Here is a 14,821-nt window from a genome sequence, read left to right as displayed (position 1 = left end):
CGCACGCAGACGGTGGAGAGCGCCTCAGACGAGCTGCGACGGCCGACGGCCGACCCGCCGGCACCGGCTCCGGCCCGGCTAGACATCCGCCAGCTGGCGCAGGAGGCGCTGCGGCGCACGACGCGGCAGGAGCCGCCGACCGGCCTGCGCCAGCTGGCGCAGGAGGCGCAGAAGGCGATCGCCTGTCTGCATGCAGCCGGAAGAGGCGCCCCGCTGCCGGCGCCGCTGCCTCGGACCGCACCGCCGCCGCCGCCACCGCCCGAGCCGGAGCCCGAGCCCGAGCCCGAGCCCGAGCCGGCGCCGGCGCCGGCGCCGGCAGACTGCTCGCCGGCCCGCCTGCGGCCGCGCATCGTCAAGCCCGGCGAGGAGACGCGCCGCGAACCGGTGGACGACGAACCGGAGGTCAAGGGGGTACGCGGGAAGCGGAAACCGCTCTACTCGGCTCCGCGCCGGTCGGACGCTGCCCGGCGCGAGCCGCCCACGCCCAAGAAGGTGACGTCTGCCGCCAAGACGGCCAAGCCGGCAGCGACGGCGGCCCGCTCCGGCTCAGGCAGCTCGTCGTCGAGCTGCACGGTGCGCGGCACCAAGACGACGCAGCTGCGCAAGGTGATCAGCGGCGCGGCGGTAGCGGGCACGACATTGTCGCGAATCTCGCGCTCGACCACGCCCAGCCCGGCCGGCAGCGCCACCTCCAGCCCGCAGCTGGCGCTGCGCCGGTTCGGCTCGGCCGGTAAGGCAGGTGTGGTGAGCCGGGAACTGCCGCGACCGGCCTCCACCCCGGCGGCAGCGGCGGCGGCGGCGGCGGCGACGGGCCGCGCCGCTGTGCGACGGCCTGTCTCTGTGCCGGCAGCGGTGCCGACGTCTCGGCTCCAGCGGCCCTCCTGGGTGGGCTCCGTGCGGCCGTCCCGCCCGGCGACCGTGACGCGCACGGCGCCGGCGCCGGCGCCGGCCCTTCCCTCGCCCGAGCCGCCACCGCCGGCGCCGGCGCCGCTCGTCAAACAGGGCACGTTTACGCTGGACGAGCCGACCCAGGAGCAGACGGCGGCCGAGGCGGAGGCGGACAAAGCGCACTGCCCGCCGCCCGCGCCGACGCGGGCCGGCCAGATCGCCCGCGCCCTATCGGCCCAGCTGAGCCGGCCGCCCAGCGGCAGCCGGCCGCCGCCCAAGTCACAGAGCGGCCAGGCGCTGGCCGCTCAGCGTTCACGCATCCCCAAGTCACCCAGCTACGAGAGCACGCTAACGCTGCGTGTGCGCTGTTCGAGCCAGTCGCCGGGCGCGCGCCGCCAGCGGCCGGCCTCTCCGCGCCGCGGCCGCCAGCTCCGCCAGAGTGCCAGCAACTCCAGCATCAGTCCGCGCGCGGCGGCGCGCGGCGAGCGCAGCGCCAGCAACTCCAGTGTCAGCTCGAACGCCTCCACCGGCGGCGGCGGCCGCCAGGAGGAGAGCACCGGCAAGATCGCTGCCCTCTGGCGCCGCATCGAGGAAAGTCGCGCCAAGCAGCAGCCGAGGGGCGCCGACAGCCGGGTCTGGCTCAAGGCCGCCGGCGAGCCGGGCGACGCCAACGCCAACCGACCGGGCCGGCGCGGCCCGCTGACCGACGGCGTGGCGCCGCGCGCGCACCTCCTCTTCACGCCGCACGGCTGGCGCCGGACTCACTCGCCGGCAGAGTCGCCAACCGAGCCGCCGCGCGCGCACACCACCGCCATCATCCCGCCGTTCAATTACAACCCGCCGGCGGGCGCGGCGCGGCCCGCCGCCAGCGCCTCTGGTGACGGTGCTGAGAAGCGCAAGCGCAAGTCCGGCGCGCTCGCAACCACCTGACTGTGTCTCCCGGCCGCAGGGTGATGTGTGTGATACTGTGAGCTCGGGCGGTGCCGGTGGCGTGTGATGCGTGGATACACCACTTCCTCCGTCGGGCCGCAGAACCGGCGCTCACTTCAGTTCCGGAGCTCGTACTAGTATTCGCTATTTCTCTCAACGTCCCGAAGGGGCGACCGTACCATGCGGTTTTCTGTCTGGTGTGATAGATTTTGAACCTAAGGAGGTGATTTTTTCCATTGTATTTGTTCCGTGATAGAGGATCTTTGCGTCGCGTTTGCCTAGTTCTGAACTCGCTCCTGTATCTGCCTTGACTGGGATGGAGTATCATTGTGTACTCCTCTGCTCGTATATGGCAATTTATTGCATAATAAACAAGCAGCTTTTGTATTCTCATTTTCTAGCCTTGCTCAAAGCCTTCTTGTGTCATATGTCATATGTCAAAACCACGCTGTCTCAATGCAAGGCAAGAGACAACATTTACATTGGACAGGTGCAAGGTAGGCCACCACGTGTGTCATAACTTTCCGAGCCATCACACACAGCGACGCTGTGTCCAGCGACACGCGACGGGCGGTGGTGTGGGGCAGATCAGGCTGCTGGCAGGGGAGGCGCCCGGCCTCTGGCGCGGTGGCCCGGCACGTCAGCATCAGTTCGCGTTCCCTCCCCCCCGCCTGGACTGCTGTCGTCCGCTGTGTACCAGATACCTCTCCTGTATCTGATCCCAGTTTCACTCTCCTGTGTCGGTTCCCAGTCAACTCCCCTGTATTGGCTCTCAGTCCGACTCTCCCGTGTCAGCTCCCAGCCCAACTCTCCTGTATCAGCTCTCAGTTCGAATCTCCTGTTTCGGTCCCCAGTCCGTCTCTCCTATGTTGGTTCGCATCCCACCTCTCCTGTATCGGTCTTCAGCCCGCTCTCCCGTGTTGGCTCCCAGCCCGCCTCTGCTGTACCGGCTCTCAGCCCGACTCTCCCGTACCGTCTCCCAGTTCGGCTCTCCTGTATCGGCTCTCAGTACGGCTCCCCCATGTCGGCTCTCAGCTCGACTCTCCACTGTCGGCTCCCTGTGCCAGCAACAGCCCCGGCAGCTCGCTGCCCCTGGTGGCTCCTGGCCGTCAGCCGCAGACAGTGCGCACTCCGAATCCGCTGACCGTTTGCGGTCGGCCCTCCGCCACTGTCGACCAGACCAGGCGGCCGTCAGCTATACTGATCTGTATTTAGAGTGGTGCCCGGAGACCTGGCACCACGGCCGCCGGACTTGGTCAGCGGCCGGGCACGGCGCACACCACGTTTGGCAGTCGGCACTGACGCCACTGGCGCTGTTCGCAGCGCTCGCTGTGCACACAGCAGCACTGCGCCCGACACGTGCGCAGTAGCTCGCACCAGAGTTAGACTCGCACGTTCACACCCACGCAGGCCCGAATTACGCGCTATGTACGAAAAGACGCGGACTAGGAATACAACTGCACGCACAAACCGACACGGTCAGGGTTGCACCCGTACATACAAAATCGGCGCGCGCTGGGTTATACCCAATATATAAACACGGCACCGAACATCCCCCTCCCCCGGCTCCATCTCACAGCCACAAGGCAATGGCATTGCTGACTCCTTCGAAAGGTAGCTCACAAGGAAAACGTTAATTGCACTCGGTTCGTAACCAGACGGGTAACATTAAAACATGATAAATGTTTATAAGTTACAGAACATCAACATAATTTGTTCGCTGATTACACCTTCACTTAGCAATCCCGTTAATAATATTTCCTTTTAAAAAGGTGCCACAAAGACCCCGACGCAAGCGCAGAGCTGACCAATTCAGACAATACAAACGCAAAAACGCGATCGCATGAGCACTAAAAGGCAGTTTCAACGGTCTCCTACCTAAAGGTAGGAGATACATCAAGTACCTCCTCCCAACCAACACGCAATCCAACACGGACGTCCGTACAACCTGCAAACCCGTCTTGTGTTCCTTCCCTGGTCAGGTACAAAATACGCGCGTCGAGCAATACGCCGCCGCGCTCCGTCTGGCTCCGGGCCCGCAGTCCGTCCTCGCCCATACATCAGCCGCCAGGGCCCCCGGCGCCGCCGCTCAGCCTCCTGAACTGACGGCAGCATCAGCGGCGACGTCAGCGCCCCATCCGACGCGGCGCGAGCGCCCACGACTCGGCCCGGAAGACGTCCCGGACGCCGCTCCACACCGTTCCGTGATGTCGCCCGCGCGGCCCCGGCCTGACACGTGGCGCTCGCACAGGTCACGCGGTGTGGTAACACTGCTCAGCCCTCGGGCGCCAAAGGTCCCGAGCTCACGGGTCCTTCCCCGGCAGACCGCACGCTACGGCCCCGCTTCCGTCGGCCGCTGGGCGCGGCCGTGAGCTGACATGCACGCCACGACGTTGGTCCGCAGGTTGTCGAACATGGTGGACAGACCCTCAAAGGCGGCGTTGCCGATCAGCTGGCGCAGGTGGTTCTGGGAGCTGGTCAGCTGCTGCGCCGAGCGCTGGTCGACGCTGCTGGGCCCGTGCTGGCCGTAAGCGTGGCCGGCGCTGGGGTGGGCGCCGGCCACCGCCGGCAGGCTGGGGTGGCCGGGCCGCTCCGACTGCGGTGGCCAGTCGGCCGGCTCGGCCGCCGGGTACCGGTGGATCAGCTGGGCGGCCACGGGCGGCTGGCCGCCCTCCAGCCGCACCGGCTGCAGCTCCGCCAGGCGCGGCTCGTCGCCCGCCGCCGGCTGACAGAACTTGAGCACCGAGTCACGACGCGCCGTGCCCGCCGCGCCGGCTGGCCGCTCCGCCGGCGGCAGCGTGCGCGAGCCGCCGGCGGGCGGCGCGGCCATCGGATTGTCGGGCTGCCCGGCCGCGGCCGGCACCAGCAGCAGCTGGGCGCCGGTCGGGTCGGCCGGCGGCGCCGACCCAGCCACCTGCACCAGCACCAGGTGACCGGCGGCGGGCGGCGCGGCGGACGGCGCGACGGCTGGCGCGGCCGACTGGACGTCAGCCGGAAGCTGCGACGGCTGGGCGGTGGTCGCCGGCGCCGGCTCGTCGGGCTCGTCGTCGGCCGGGCTGCCGGCCGGGCTGCCGGCCGAGCGGCGGATCTTGGCGCGCGCTTCGTCCCGACTGAGCCGGTGCGAGGCGGCCATGTGACGCGCCAGTGTGTCCACCCGCCGGCTGGTCACACGGCAGTACGGGCAGCCGAACTCCTTCTCCTCTGCCGCAGGACGGCGCACACGTCAATCGACATCACGCGCAGGCCACAACCGGCCCAGAGACAACTAACGCAGCGCGACATTACACCGCAGCCTTCGGCAATGCACATTGTCAATTTAGACGCCCGAGCACGACACAACATGCTGGCAAGACACTCTGACATTCGTTGGATCCAACTTCTTCCAAACATGGCCTCAAATACACATATCCCCAAGTGTGGTGTCGGAGCTGACACCGTGTCGGTGCTGTCGTTGCGTCAGTACTGACCCGCGTGCGCCTGCTCACCTGTGTGGATGCGCTGGTGTCTGCGCAGGTCGGAGCGGCGGGAGAAGTGCTTGCCGCAGGTGGAGCAGCTGTGGCGCTGCGCCGGCCGCGGCAGATCATGGCACTCGCGCAGGTGCTGCGACAGCGTGGCCGGCGTGCGGTACAGGCGCGGCTCCGGACACACCGGACACCGCTCCTCCGCACTCTCTGCGGACACACGGACACGGTACAGGCGCGGCTCTGGACACCGGACACCGCTCCTCCGCACTCTCTGCGGACACACGGACACGGTACAGGCGCGGCTCTGGACACAGGATACCGCTCCTCCGCACCCTCCGCGGACATACGGACACGGTGCAGGCGCGGCTCCGGACACACAGAATACGCTCCTCCGTACTCTCTGCGGACATACGGACACGGTACAGGCGCGGCTCCGGACACACAGAATACCGCTCCTCCGTACTCTCTGCGGACATACGGACACGGTACAGGCGCGGCTCTGGACACAGGATACCGCTCCTCCGCACCCTCCGCGGACACACGGACACGGTACAGGCGCGGCTCCGGACACACCGGACACCGCTCCTCCGCACCCTCCGCGGACATACGGACACGGTACAGACGCGTCTCCGGACACAGGATACCGCTCCTCCGCACCCTCCGCGGACAAATGGACACGGTACAGGCGCGGCTCCGGACACACAGAATACGCTCCTCCGTACTCTCTGCGGACATACGGACACGGTACAGGCGCGGCTCCGGACACAGGATACCGCTCCTCCGCACTCTCTGCGGACATACGGATACGGTACAGGCGCGGCTCCGGACACACCGGACACCGCTCCTCCGCACCCTCCGCGGACATACGGACACGGTACAGACGCGGCTCCGGACACAGGATACCGCTCCTCCGCACCCTCCGCGGACATACGGACACGGTACAGGCGCGGCTCCGGACACAAAACACCACTCCTCCGCACCCTCCGCGGACATCGGACAAAACGAACAAGGTACAGTCCACGCATGGTACACCAACATGACGAGGTACATGTCACGCTGTGTAGACACACGTCACGCCACACAGACATGACACGGTGGCGACTACGTGCTGGACGGATAGGCTCGGAGAAAGCAATCTGAGTGGGTAGAGATATGACATGATAACTTCCACCGGACTGGACTGTAATTGGCGTGGACGAATGTGCACACGGCGTCGACAGCAGCTGCAGCCTCGGGTACAGACATCTGCGCTAGAAGCACAGGCAGGCGTTGTTGGTACAGTGGTAAGCATAGGTGCCTTCCCAGCAGTTTGCGCGGGTTCGATCTCAATCTATCGCAAATGCCCGTTTTAAAGGTCTATCCGGCAATGCACACAGCTGCGTCTATGAAACAGACAACCGAAACCTACCTCAGCGCTCGTCCAAAGACGCCGCTAAAGTTGAGAACAACGTTCGTCGGGAGACTTCCCTTCCCCATGAAACGGGCTAACTTAACGTCTTATACAAATTATCGCCGTCGCATATAAGCCAAATATAGCCTACACCAAACGGGCATACGATAGCCAGGTGGCCACAGACGGAGACATCACGTCCCACCGACAGTGTACCGCGGCGACCCCGGCTCGGTGGCGACCCCGGCTCGGTGGCGACCCCGGCTCGGTGGCGACCCTGGCTTGGTAGCCATGAGCCGTCTGATGGTCGCTGCACACCCACCCTTGTGCTTCAGCATGTGCTTCTTGAGGTTGCCCTGGTCGGAGAAGGCCCGGCCGCAGAGCTGGCAGGAGAAAGGCTTCTCGCCGGTGTGAGTGCGCAGGTGCCGCTGGTAGTTGTACTGGCAGGTGAAGCGGGTGGAGCACACGGCACACTGCAGACCGCCCTCTGGAAAGTGGCGGCCGCCGCTATAAGGCCGGCAACGCTGCACGTGAGCCGAGTATGGCAGTCCGCCAGCACCGTAGATACCTCAACCAGACATAAAAGCGGCACACTGCAGACCGCCCTCTGGAAAGTGGCGGCCGCCGCTATAAAGCCGGCAACGCTGCACGCAAGCCGAGTATGGCAGTCCGCCAGCACCGTAGATACCTCAACCAGACATAAAAGCCAACCGAGCGAACGAACAAAACTAACAAAGACCCGTTCACAAAGTTCCCAAACGCATCTGGACACTGCGAGAACTTCAACTCCTAAGCCGGATCTGACATCCCGGGAGACCATCGATGAAACTGGAAGCTGGATCATGTGTCATATGTGATCAATCTTATTTGACGATTTTTCGGAAAATACTGTATGTTCCTTACGTAAATCGCATGTGTCGTTAGGTGGCAGGGCACGCACCAGACGTGCCCGCTGCGTCAGACGGACGCCGCGGGGGCCGGACCTGACACGCCACTCACCTGTGCTGTGGGTGGCCATGTGGCGGTCCAAGGTGGACTTTTGTAGAAACTTGGCCGAGCAGATTGAGCATACGTGAGATGGAGGAGTGCCTGGTGAGAGTTATCCGCGTGAGTGACCAGCATGAGCCAGATGCGCACATACATACAACTTCATGTAAATGGCAACAATCAGCTTGGAAAGTCTAAATGGCCTGCCATGAAATCACCGAGCTCCGATGAATTGTCGATATTGTTATCAGAGCCTATCCGATTACGATAGCCTCCGTTGTCATTGAACATGCCCATCCCTGCGCGAAAGTGAGCATAGACAACACAACAGGCGCCATTACAGGCAACCGTTTTGTTTTGCGTTTCTTTTGCCATAATTAGAGACTCCAGACAATCAGCTTAGCCGTGCTTTTGCAGCAGCGATGTCAGTCAGCTGAAGCAAACACAGAGCTTTGGAACACAGCCGCACACGAGCACATACATGGCGAACTAAGCACATGACTGACTTGGCTACAACACACCTTTATGCCTGTCCATGTGATAGTTGTAATGCTGCTTTGCATTCCCTCTCCAAGGGCACAGAGAGCAGCTGAAGCGAGCCTTGCCCGTGCGACAGCGCACGTGGCTCTTCCAGTGGGAGAATGTAGTGAAGTGTTTTTTGCACTCGATGCACTCGTATTCGGGCTTTGATCCCTCTGTGGAGAACGTTGCACGCAAATTAGCGGCCTTCTTGGTCCAATCCGTCCATGGTAAACAAATACCAACCACATCCGTGCGATGCATATGTTGTGTATGCATCCCCGCCCACGGCGACAAGGCACTATGTAGAGCCACAGAAGTGCTGCATGTTGGGACGGTTATAGAAACAAAGCTCGTTATTCCCTCAGCTACACATCGCTCCACGCAACCTCCGCCACTCCCCTCGCCCCCCAACCACACGCACCCGCCCATACCGCGCCCAACACACCCACCTGTCTCCACCTTGCGGACCACCATGAAGGCAGTGAGCCGTCGCGAGCTGCCCCTCTTGGAGCCAGGAGTCTTGCTGCGCCGACCTTCGCCGTGACCGGACTTCGCCCTGGACTCAGGCTCGGCCAGTGACGTCTTGTCCCCCGCCATGTCAGAACTGCCGCTCTTCTCCACATCGACCCGGACGACTAACTCCGGCCGCTCGGTCTTCTCCTGGTCGACTGGGGCAGACGCCTTCGCACTCTTGCTCTCGTCCTGGTCGAGCCGGGCCGCCAGCGCTGAGCCCTTGGCTTTCTGCTGGTCGACCCGGGCGGTCAGCCCCGAGCTGTTCTTCTCGCCGGCGCTGCGGTCCTTCTCCTGCGAGCTCCTGCTCTTCTCCAGGTCGACCAGGGCCAGGATGCGGGCCTTCATAGAGCGGGGTGGCGGAGGCGGCAGCGCGGCGGACGGGCACGGCGACGACGGGCCGCCGCGGGGGCTGGCCGGCCGCTGCACGTCCGCCGCTGGCGCCGGCTCCTCCCGGCGCTGCCGTTTGGTGCGCGGCCTGGCGCTCTTCGACGGCAGAAGCTCGGCGGCGCTGGCCGCATGGGAGTGCTTCCCGACGGGCTTGTTCATGATGAGTGCTGTACTTTCGGCGAGTGTCTGGGACTTTCGTTTCGCCGGCTTGCGTGTGGGCTGGGGGCTGCTCGACCCCCGGAGTCCAGTCGAGCTGTTCTCATCCAGCGGTCTCGCAGCCGGAGCGGAACCGGCCGTCTCTACGGGGGACTGCCCAGGAGCAGCGGTGTCATTCATCTTCAGGTGCACAGAGGATGCATCAGAAGCGTTCACCTCGCCCGACAACGCTCTGCTGTCCACGTCTTTGGCTGTTTGTGTGCCCACTTCCCCGCGCTGAGGCGCCGGCCGGCGCGCGCGGGTGGCCCGTTCTCCGCTTTCTGTGCCATCAGACGGAGCCCGGTCGGTCGGTCGAGGCGGCCTTGGCGCCGGTGCGTCCCCGCTCACCCGGCCAGACCCCTTCGGCCAGCCCTGCGGTACATCTCCTACTCTGGCAGCCGATGAGGACGCCGCCCCGGCCGCGGACCTCGGTGCCGACACGGACCAGCTCTCCGACACAGGCGCCGTGGCGGCCGCCGGCCCCGGCGACGGGTACTCGGCCGGCGTGGGCGAGGCCGCGACGCCGGCCGGTGACGAGCGGCCGCGACTGCGGAGCACGCCGCCCGCCGGACGGAACGCTGAGTCGGCCGCTCCGGCGCCCGCCAGCTGACTGCGCAGCTGCAGGATACGCGCCGACGGCTGCAGAAAGGCTGCCACCCGGGCCGGCTCGTCAGCTGCGACGTGCTGTCGGGCCGGGGACGAGCCAGCGCCGGCGGCCGACGAGCCCGCCCATACGGAGAAGGCGCCGGCCGCCGGCGCGCTGAGCCAGGCCGGACCCAGGCCGGACGTCGGGCAAATGGCGCCCGGCTGACCGGCCGGCGGAGCGGGGGATGTCGGCGGGGCGTCCTGGCCCTGTCCTCTGGCGTCAGGCCGGGCCGGCGGCGCGCGCTCCGTCGTTCCGGCCGGTGCCAAGCCTGCCAGCGGCGCCGCGGGGCCGTCGGCACGCCATCCTGGCACCAGCAGCGGGCCCAGCCTGCGCTCCAGCTCGGCGCCGGCCGCCTCCTCGTGACGTCGCGACGGCCACAGCTGCTCGCAGCTCCAGTACGGCCCGGCCACCGCCGCCGCCTCTGCCTGTGGTGCTGCCGCCAGAAATGGTCGCGATCACGGCATGTTTGAGGTCCGTGTAGCACAAAAATCGGTGCATTTCCGTAACGAGCAGCCTAAACTAAATGACAATAATATGACCTTATCAGACACGGATGATGTGTACACCCAGAAACATCCACATTGTTTCACTTGGCGACAAATGCAAGGACTCGTAGCACCTGCCAGTGCTAAGAGATGTCACCGAATAGCACCTGTAGCGCACGTAGCAGACCGTAACCACCTTCACAAGAAAACATTTGGCCATTCGCAACACGACCTCAGCGCAAAAACGACCTTCAAGGAACTAAATGCGCCAGGAGAGACTCCAGTTGCGGGCGATGGTGGTATAGTGGTGAGCATAGCTGCCTTCCAAGCAGTTGACCCGGGTTCGATTCCCGGCCATCGCACTCGGCGTTTTGTGTTGTGAAATTTCCGCCAAACGACTCGGATAGACGACTCCACTCGGAAGTCGGATAATCCACTGTAGGCACTATACGTATACAACATAACGTGAATCATGCACAGGAAAAACCCCTAGCCCATCGACATTAATGAGCATGCCCAGCACAAATGCAAAAGGTACATACAGACCAGTAACCATAGATGACTTTGTTACAATGACAACATTTTGTGTAGATACATGTGGTAATAATGTAATGTAAAGCAGCATACCACACATTAGGAATAAAGCATGTTACACCAAAAATGATGCAATTTAAGTACTACATGGGACTACACAACACCCAGAAGCAGCACAAGCTGTTGTAGCCTCAACCACCTTACTGCAGGATCGTACCTTTACAAGACCAACACCCATCTTCTTCTGACAGGAGGCAGTACCGACACTTCACATGCCCGCAGGCGTCGGTGACGAGCCTGTTACCTCTTCCAGCCACCAGGCGGCGACACTGCGGACAGCCGCTACCGACTGAAAGAAACACCGTGAAACACTTCAGAAACATCAAAAGTAAGTACAAACAGTTATCTTTCTGCTATGCTTCAACAAATCCCAGTACTCGTCCCCAAAATTATCAAGCTACTTACCCGATTAAATAAAAACGCAATCAAGCTAAAATTTCATGATTTAAAAGGAGTATCTCACCCTGCTTGTACTTTTCACTTACTGTTACATCAGACGCGGACACTTTGATCAGCATTACCAGTGTTCTCGAAATCCTTCTGAAAAGCTCAGGATATCGATTTGAGGTAGCTTACCCTGCGGGAGAAATCTCCTTTGACTCCCTGTGCACCTCTATGACAGAAATATATATATATATATATATATATATATATATATACAAGTTGCATTGTTTTCCAATGAGCATGTTCTGTTTGCAAAACATTAATTCTGAGAAAATGGTTGTGATAAATGCTATGAAAGCTTAACACACTTCATTTAGACAAAAAAAAATCCCAACATGAAGTTACTATCACACAAATTCAATGGAATGTTGCACTTTTGATTTAATTTCCCTCCTATGGTGTTTATGACAGCAGTTCTTTTCTGGGTGCACTTTGGATTTGGGAATGGGAGCATCACATGACCCATGTGACGCATTGGTTCAAACTTCAAGAAATGCGCTTCTCAGTAAAAGGCCCTGTCGCCCCTGGGTAAATCACAAACATTCTTTTCTTGCACCAGTAAAGGTGCACACGATGTTGTCATGACGACGGTGGTCGTCACTGCAGGGAAGGAATACTGAGCTGCCATGAAGTGATGACACCATAATTTGGACTAAAAAATTAGTAGAATTGATATCCTTGTCATGTATTCACAGTGCTGCAGTGACACTACCCAATGGTATTGTTAGATGTAACTAGTCATAAAGTTTCACTGGGAGTGTCAAGACTTTGAGGTAATTTAAAAAACATCCTCTTGTGAAACCTCTGGGCCAGTGACACCTAGTGATAGCACTGCATAGTGTCACTGCAGCACCATCAAGATAAACTGGAAAAAATTCAATGATTGTTAAAAAGGTAGTTGAAACATTCATTTCTGCTAAGATCCCATGTTAAGTATTCCACATTAATATGGAGTTTTGAACTGAGATAGCCATCTTGAAAACCTTTTAGTGCTGTTGGCTCAATTCTGCAACTCTGTCTTCAACTCTGCCTTTCTCAAGACCCATGCCCATTTAGTTTCTGAGCTACATGCCTGTGAAAATGGGGGAGGGTATTTTGGGGAGAGCACTTCAGTCACCTTGGCATTCATGAGATCATATCATTCAAATCATGTCACTCTATAAGCCATGCAGCCATCAAAGCCAACAAAAGTAAAATTGCTGAGGCATTCATTTCTGGCATTTGTGAGCACCATTTCCACATCTAACAGCTATCAATCGGCTCTAAATCAATGCTGTGCAAGTTACCATGATGTAATCGAACCATGATGTGTTGAAAAGCATATTCACTAAACAGAGGGTCGTGCTGTCTAGATCAGTCTTTTTCACTTAAAAAAAATAGCAATAGTTATCAGTGACCTTGTTTGATCATATCTGATGCTTGCTTCAAAATCCTCAAATGTGAAACATTGCCTTTAATTTTGTTTTGTCCCAATGACTTTGCTAAGCTTTTATCACAGCACTACCCTTCTTGCCTTCTTGGTACTGCAGTGTAGTTCTGAGTCCATGACAATGTGGTTGTTGTGACTGCCCTCAATGTGACATAGGAGAATCTGCTCCAGACAGTCATCATCTGCTATTGACTAGAGGTACTGTATTTGAGCTGATTTAACCAGCTCAATGCAGGCTGATAGGCTTCAAAGTAACACATCTACTTGCATGGATCATATCAGTACAAACATTTGTAATTGGCAGTGGGCAGGCAGTGGGGGACAAACCAAAAAGCCTGTTAGTTGAAAATCAAGTTATTGCACACTACAGACCATAAAACACTGTTTTGCAATGAGAAAGCACATTTCAAAAATGTCACTGTACTTAACATGACAGCGGACAAATAAAAATCATGCCATAATGCATCAATGAATTTGCATCACAGACTCTGTCTTAGGCCTTCTCAACATTTATAACACAGCCATTTTATAATTTAGTTTATTACAAACTTTACAGATAACAGAACACACATGTTGATAAAAGCAAGGCAAGCAAAAAGTATTTATCCCATAGTGGTGAGCAGGAAGCCTGACAAAATCTGACTGTATTGGCCACTGAGCAGCTACCTCAAGTCAAAATTCTGAGTTTTTCAGATGGACTTCTAAAAACCTGCCATTACCAATCCAATCAGATGAATCTAACCTGGCTGTAAGTGAAAAGCACAAGGTTCAAATAATCCCTCTTTAAGATATGTACACAGCTGCACACAACATGGTCCATGATTCACTTACCATTTTGAGCCATTCTGTCATCATGCGGAGTGGACACTGAACACTTGCTTTTTAAGATGACACAAGGGGGGGGGGGCAACTCTGAAAATAAATTACAATGTTATACAAAGCACAGTTCTACAGCAAATTATTTAACACACAACTTTTGCCCTCAGCAACTGCAGCTGAATTAAAGATTTGAAGGTTTTTAGGAGATCACATGACAAGCTTTTCTTGATGGGGCATACCTTACACAAAACCAAGCAAATTACGCCAGCAAGAGAAGTGAGCTTCAGCTAAGGATAGCCTCTGACTTTCGTTAACTTCAAATGACAACACCAATTTTTTAAAGAAATGCTTCAATGTGTGATGTGAATATCAGACATGCATGTGATAAATACATGGCAATGTATAACAGGCAATGGTGTGTTAACTTAAGGCACTGCAAGCAAATGTTCGGTAAACTTCGTCCACGTCATATCATGCAAAGCCGCTCGATGTCATAAACTTAACCTCCAACCTGAAAGGAGCGGGGCAGGGTCGATGCGACCCTAAGATTTGGTAACGCCTCAGTAAGCCTCGCACTCAGCAAAACGGTCCCTTTCACCTGAATCTAGCGGGCCACCTATACAACATTGTTATCAACATATGCACCGGTCATTTATCAAATTGTCAAACACCTTCATACACTTCTCTGTCCTATGTCATGTCAATAAATCGCATTCCCCTCACGCCCGTCACTCACACAATTTACACGACCGGGCGCAGGAATCAGCGGTGAAGTTGTCAGCTGATTGTAGTGAAGTTCGCTTACACTTACAGCTGATTGTATGGTGACGTCACAAAGCCACAAAATCACTGTCAACCGTGGTAGGTTGCCTTTGTAAGTTCCGCAAATAAGTGATCGGATCCCGGCGCTTTCCATCACGTGGTCCCTGCCAGAAGGACGGCAAATAATGAATAAAATTTGTATGGTATAGGAATACGTTTTCGACCCTTTTTGCATGATCTATGAGATGGGTATGAAATGCGGCCGGATGGCAACCAGCGTGACCAGATAGGACCAGGCCAGCATATAGACAGTGTCAGACGGGATTTGACGGAAAAGACCAAGCCAGGAAAAACTGGGGGTACAAA

At 58.5% G+C, this 14,821-nt stretch overlaps 1 protein-coding gene and 1 non-coding gene across 2 annotated transcripts; one reads left to right on the top strand and one right to left on the bottom strand.

Moving 5' to 3' along the window:
- Positions 1 to 4,150: 4,150 nt before the first annotated feature.
- Positions 4,151 to 13,780, bottom strand: LOC119111318 (zinc finger protein 696). Its single transcript, XM_037235132.1, has 10 exons — positions 13,706 to 13,780; positions 11,159 to 11,290; positions 10,219 to 10,355; positions 8,631 to 9,033; positions 8,181 to 8,354; positions 7,672 to 7,761; positions 6,995 to 7,159; positions 5,304 to 5,489; positions 4,865 to 5,019; positions 4,151 to 4,339 (listed from the first exon to the last, which is right to left on the bottom strand). The coding sequence occupies exons 1-10, from the start codon at positions 13,716 to 13,718 to the stop codon at positions 4,151 to 4,153; spliced, it is 1,644 nt and encodes a 547-aa protein (XP_037091027.1). The 5' UTR covers positions 13,719 to 13,780.
- Positions 10,698 to 10,769, top strand: TRNAG-UCC (transfer RNA glycine (anticodon UCC)). The gene has a single exon. It is a non-coding gene; the product is annotated as a tRNA-Gly (tRNA).
- Positions 13,781 to 14,821: the final 1,041 nt, after the last annotated feature.

The sequence above is a fragment of the Pollicipes pollicipes genome, unplaced genomic scaffold (assembly GCF_011947565.3).
Source record: "Pollicipes pollicipes isolate AB1234 unplaced genomic scaffold, Ppol_2.1 Scaffold_7261;HRSCAF=8764_pilon_pilon_pilon, whole genome shotgun sequence".
Taxonomy (NCBI): domain Eukaryota; kingdom Metazoa; phylum Arthropoda; class Thecostraca; order Pollicipedomorpha; family Pollicipedidae; genus Pollicipes; species Pollicipes pollicipes.
Note: the sequence above shows the minus strand (reverse complement) of the source record. Positions and strands in the feature narration are given on the sequence as shown.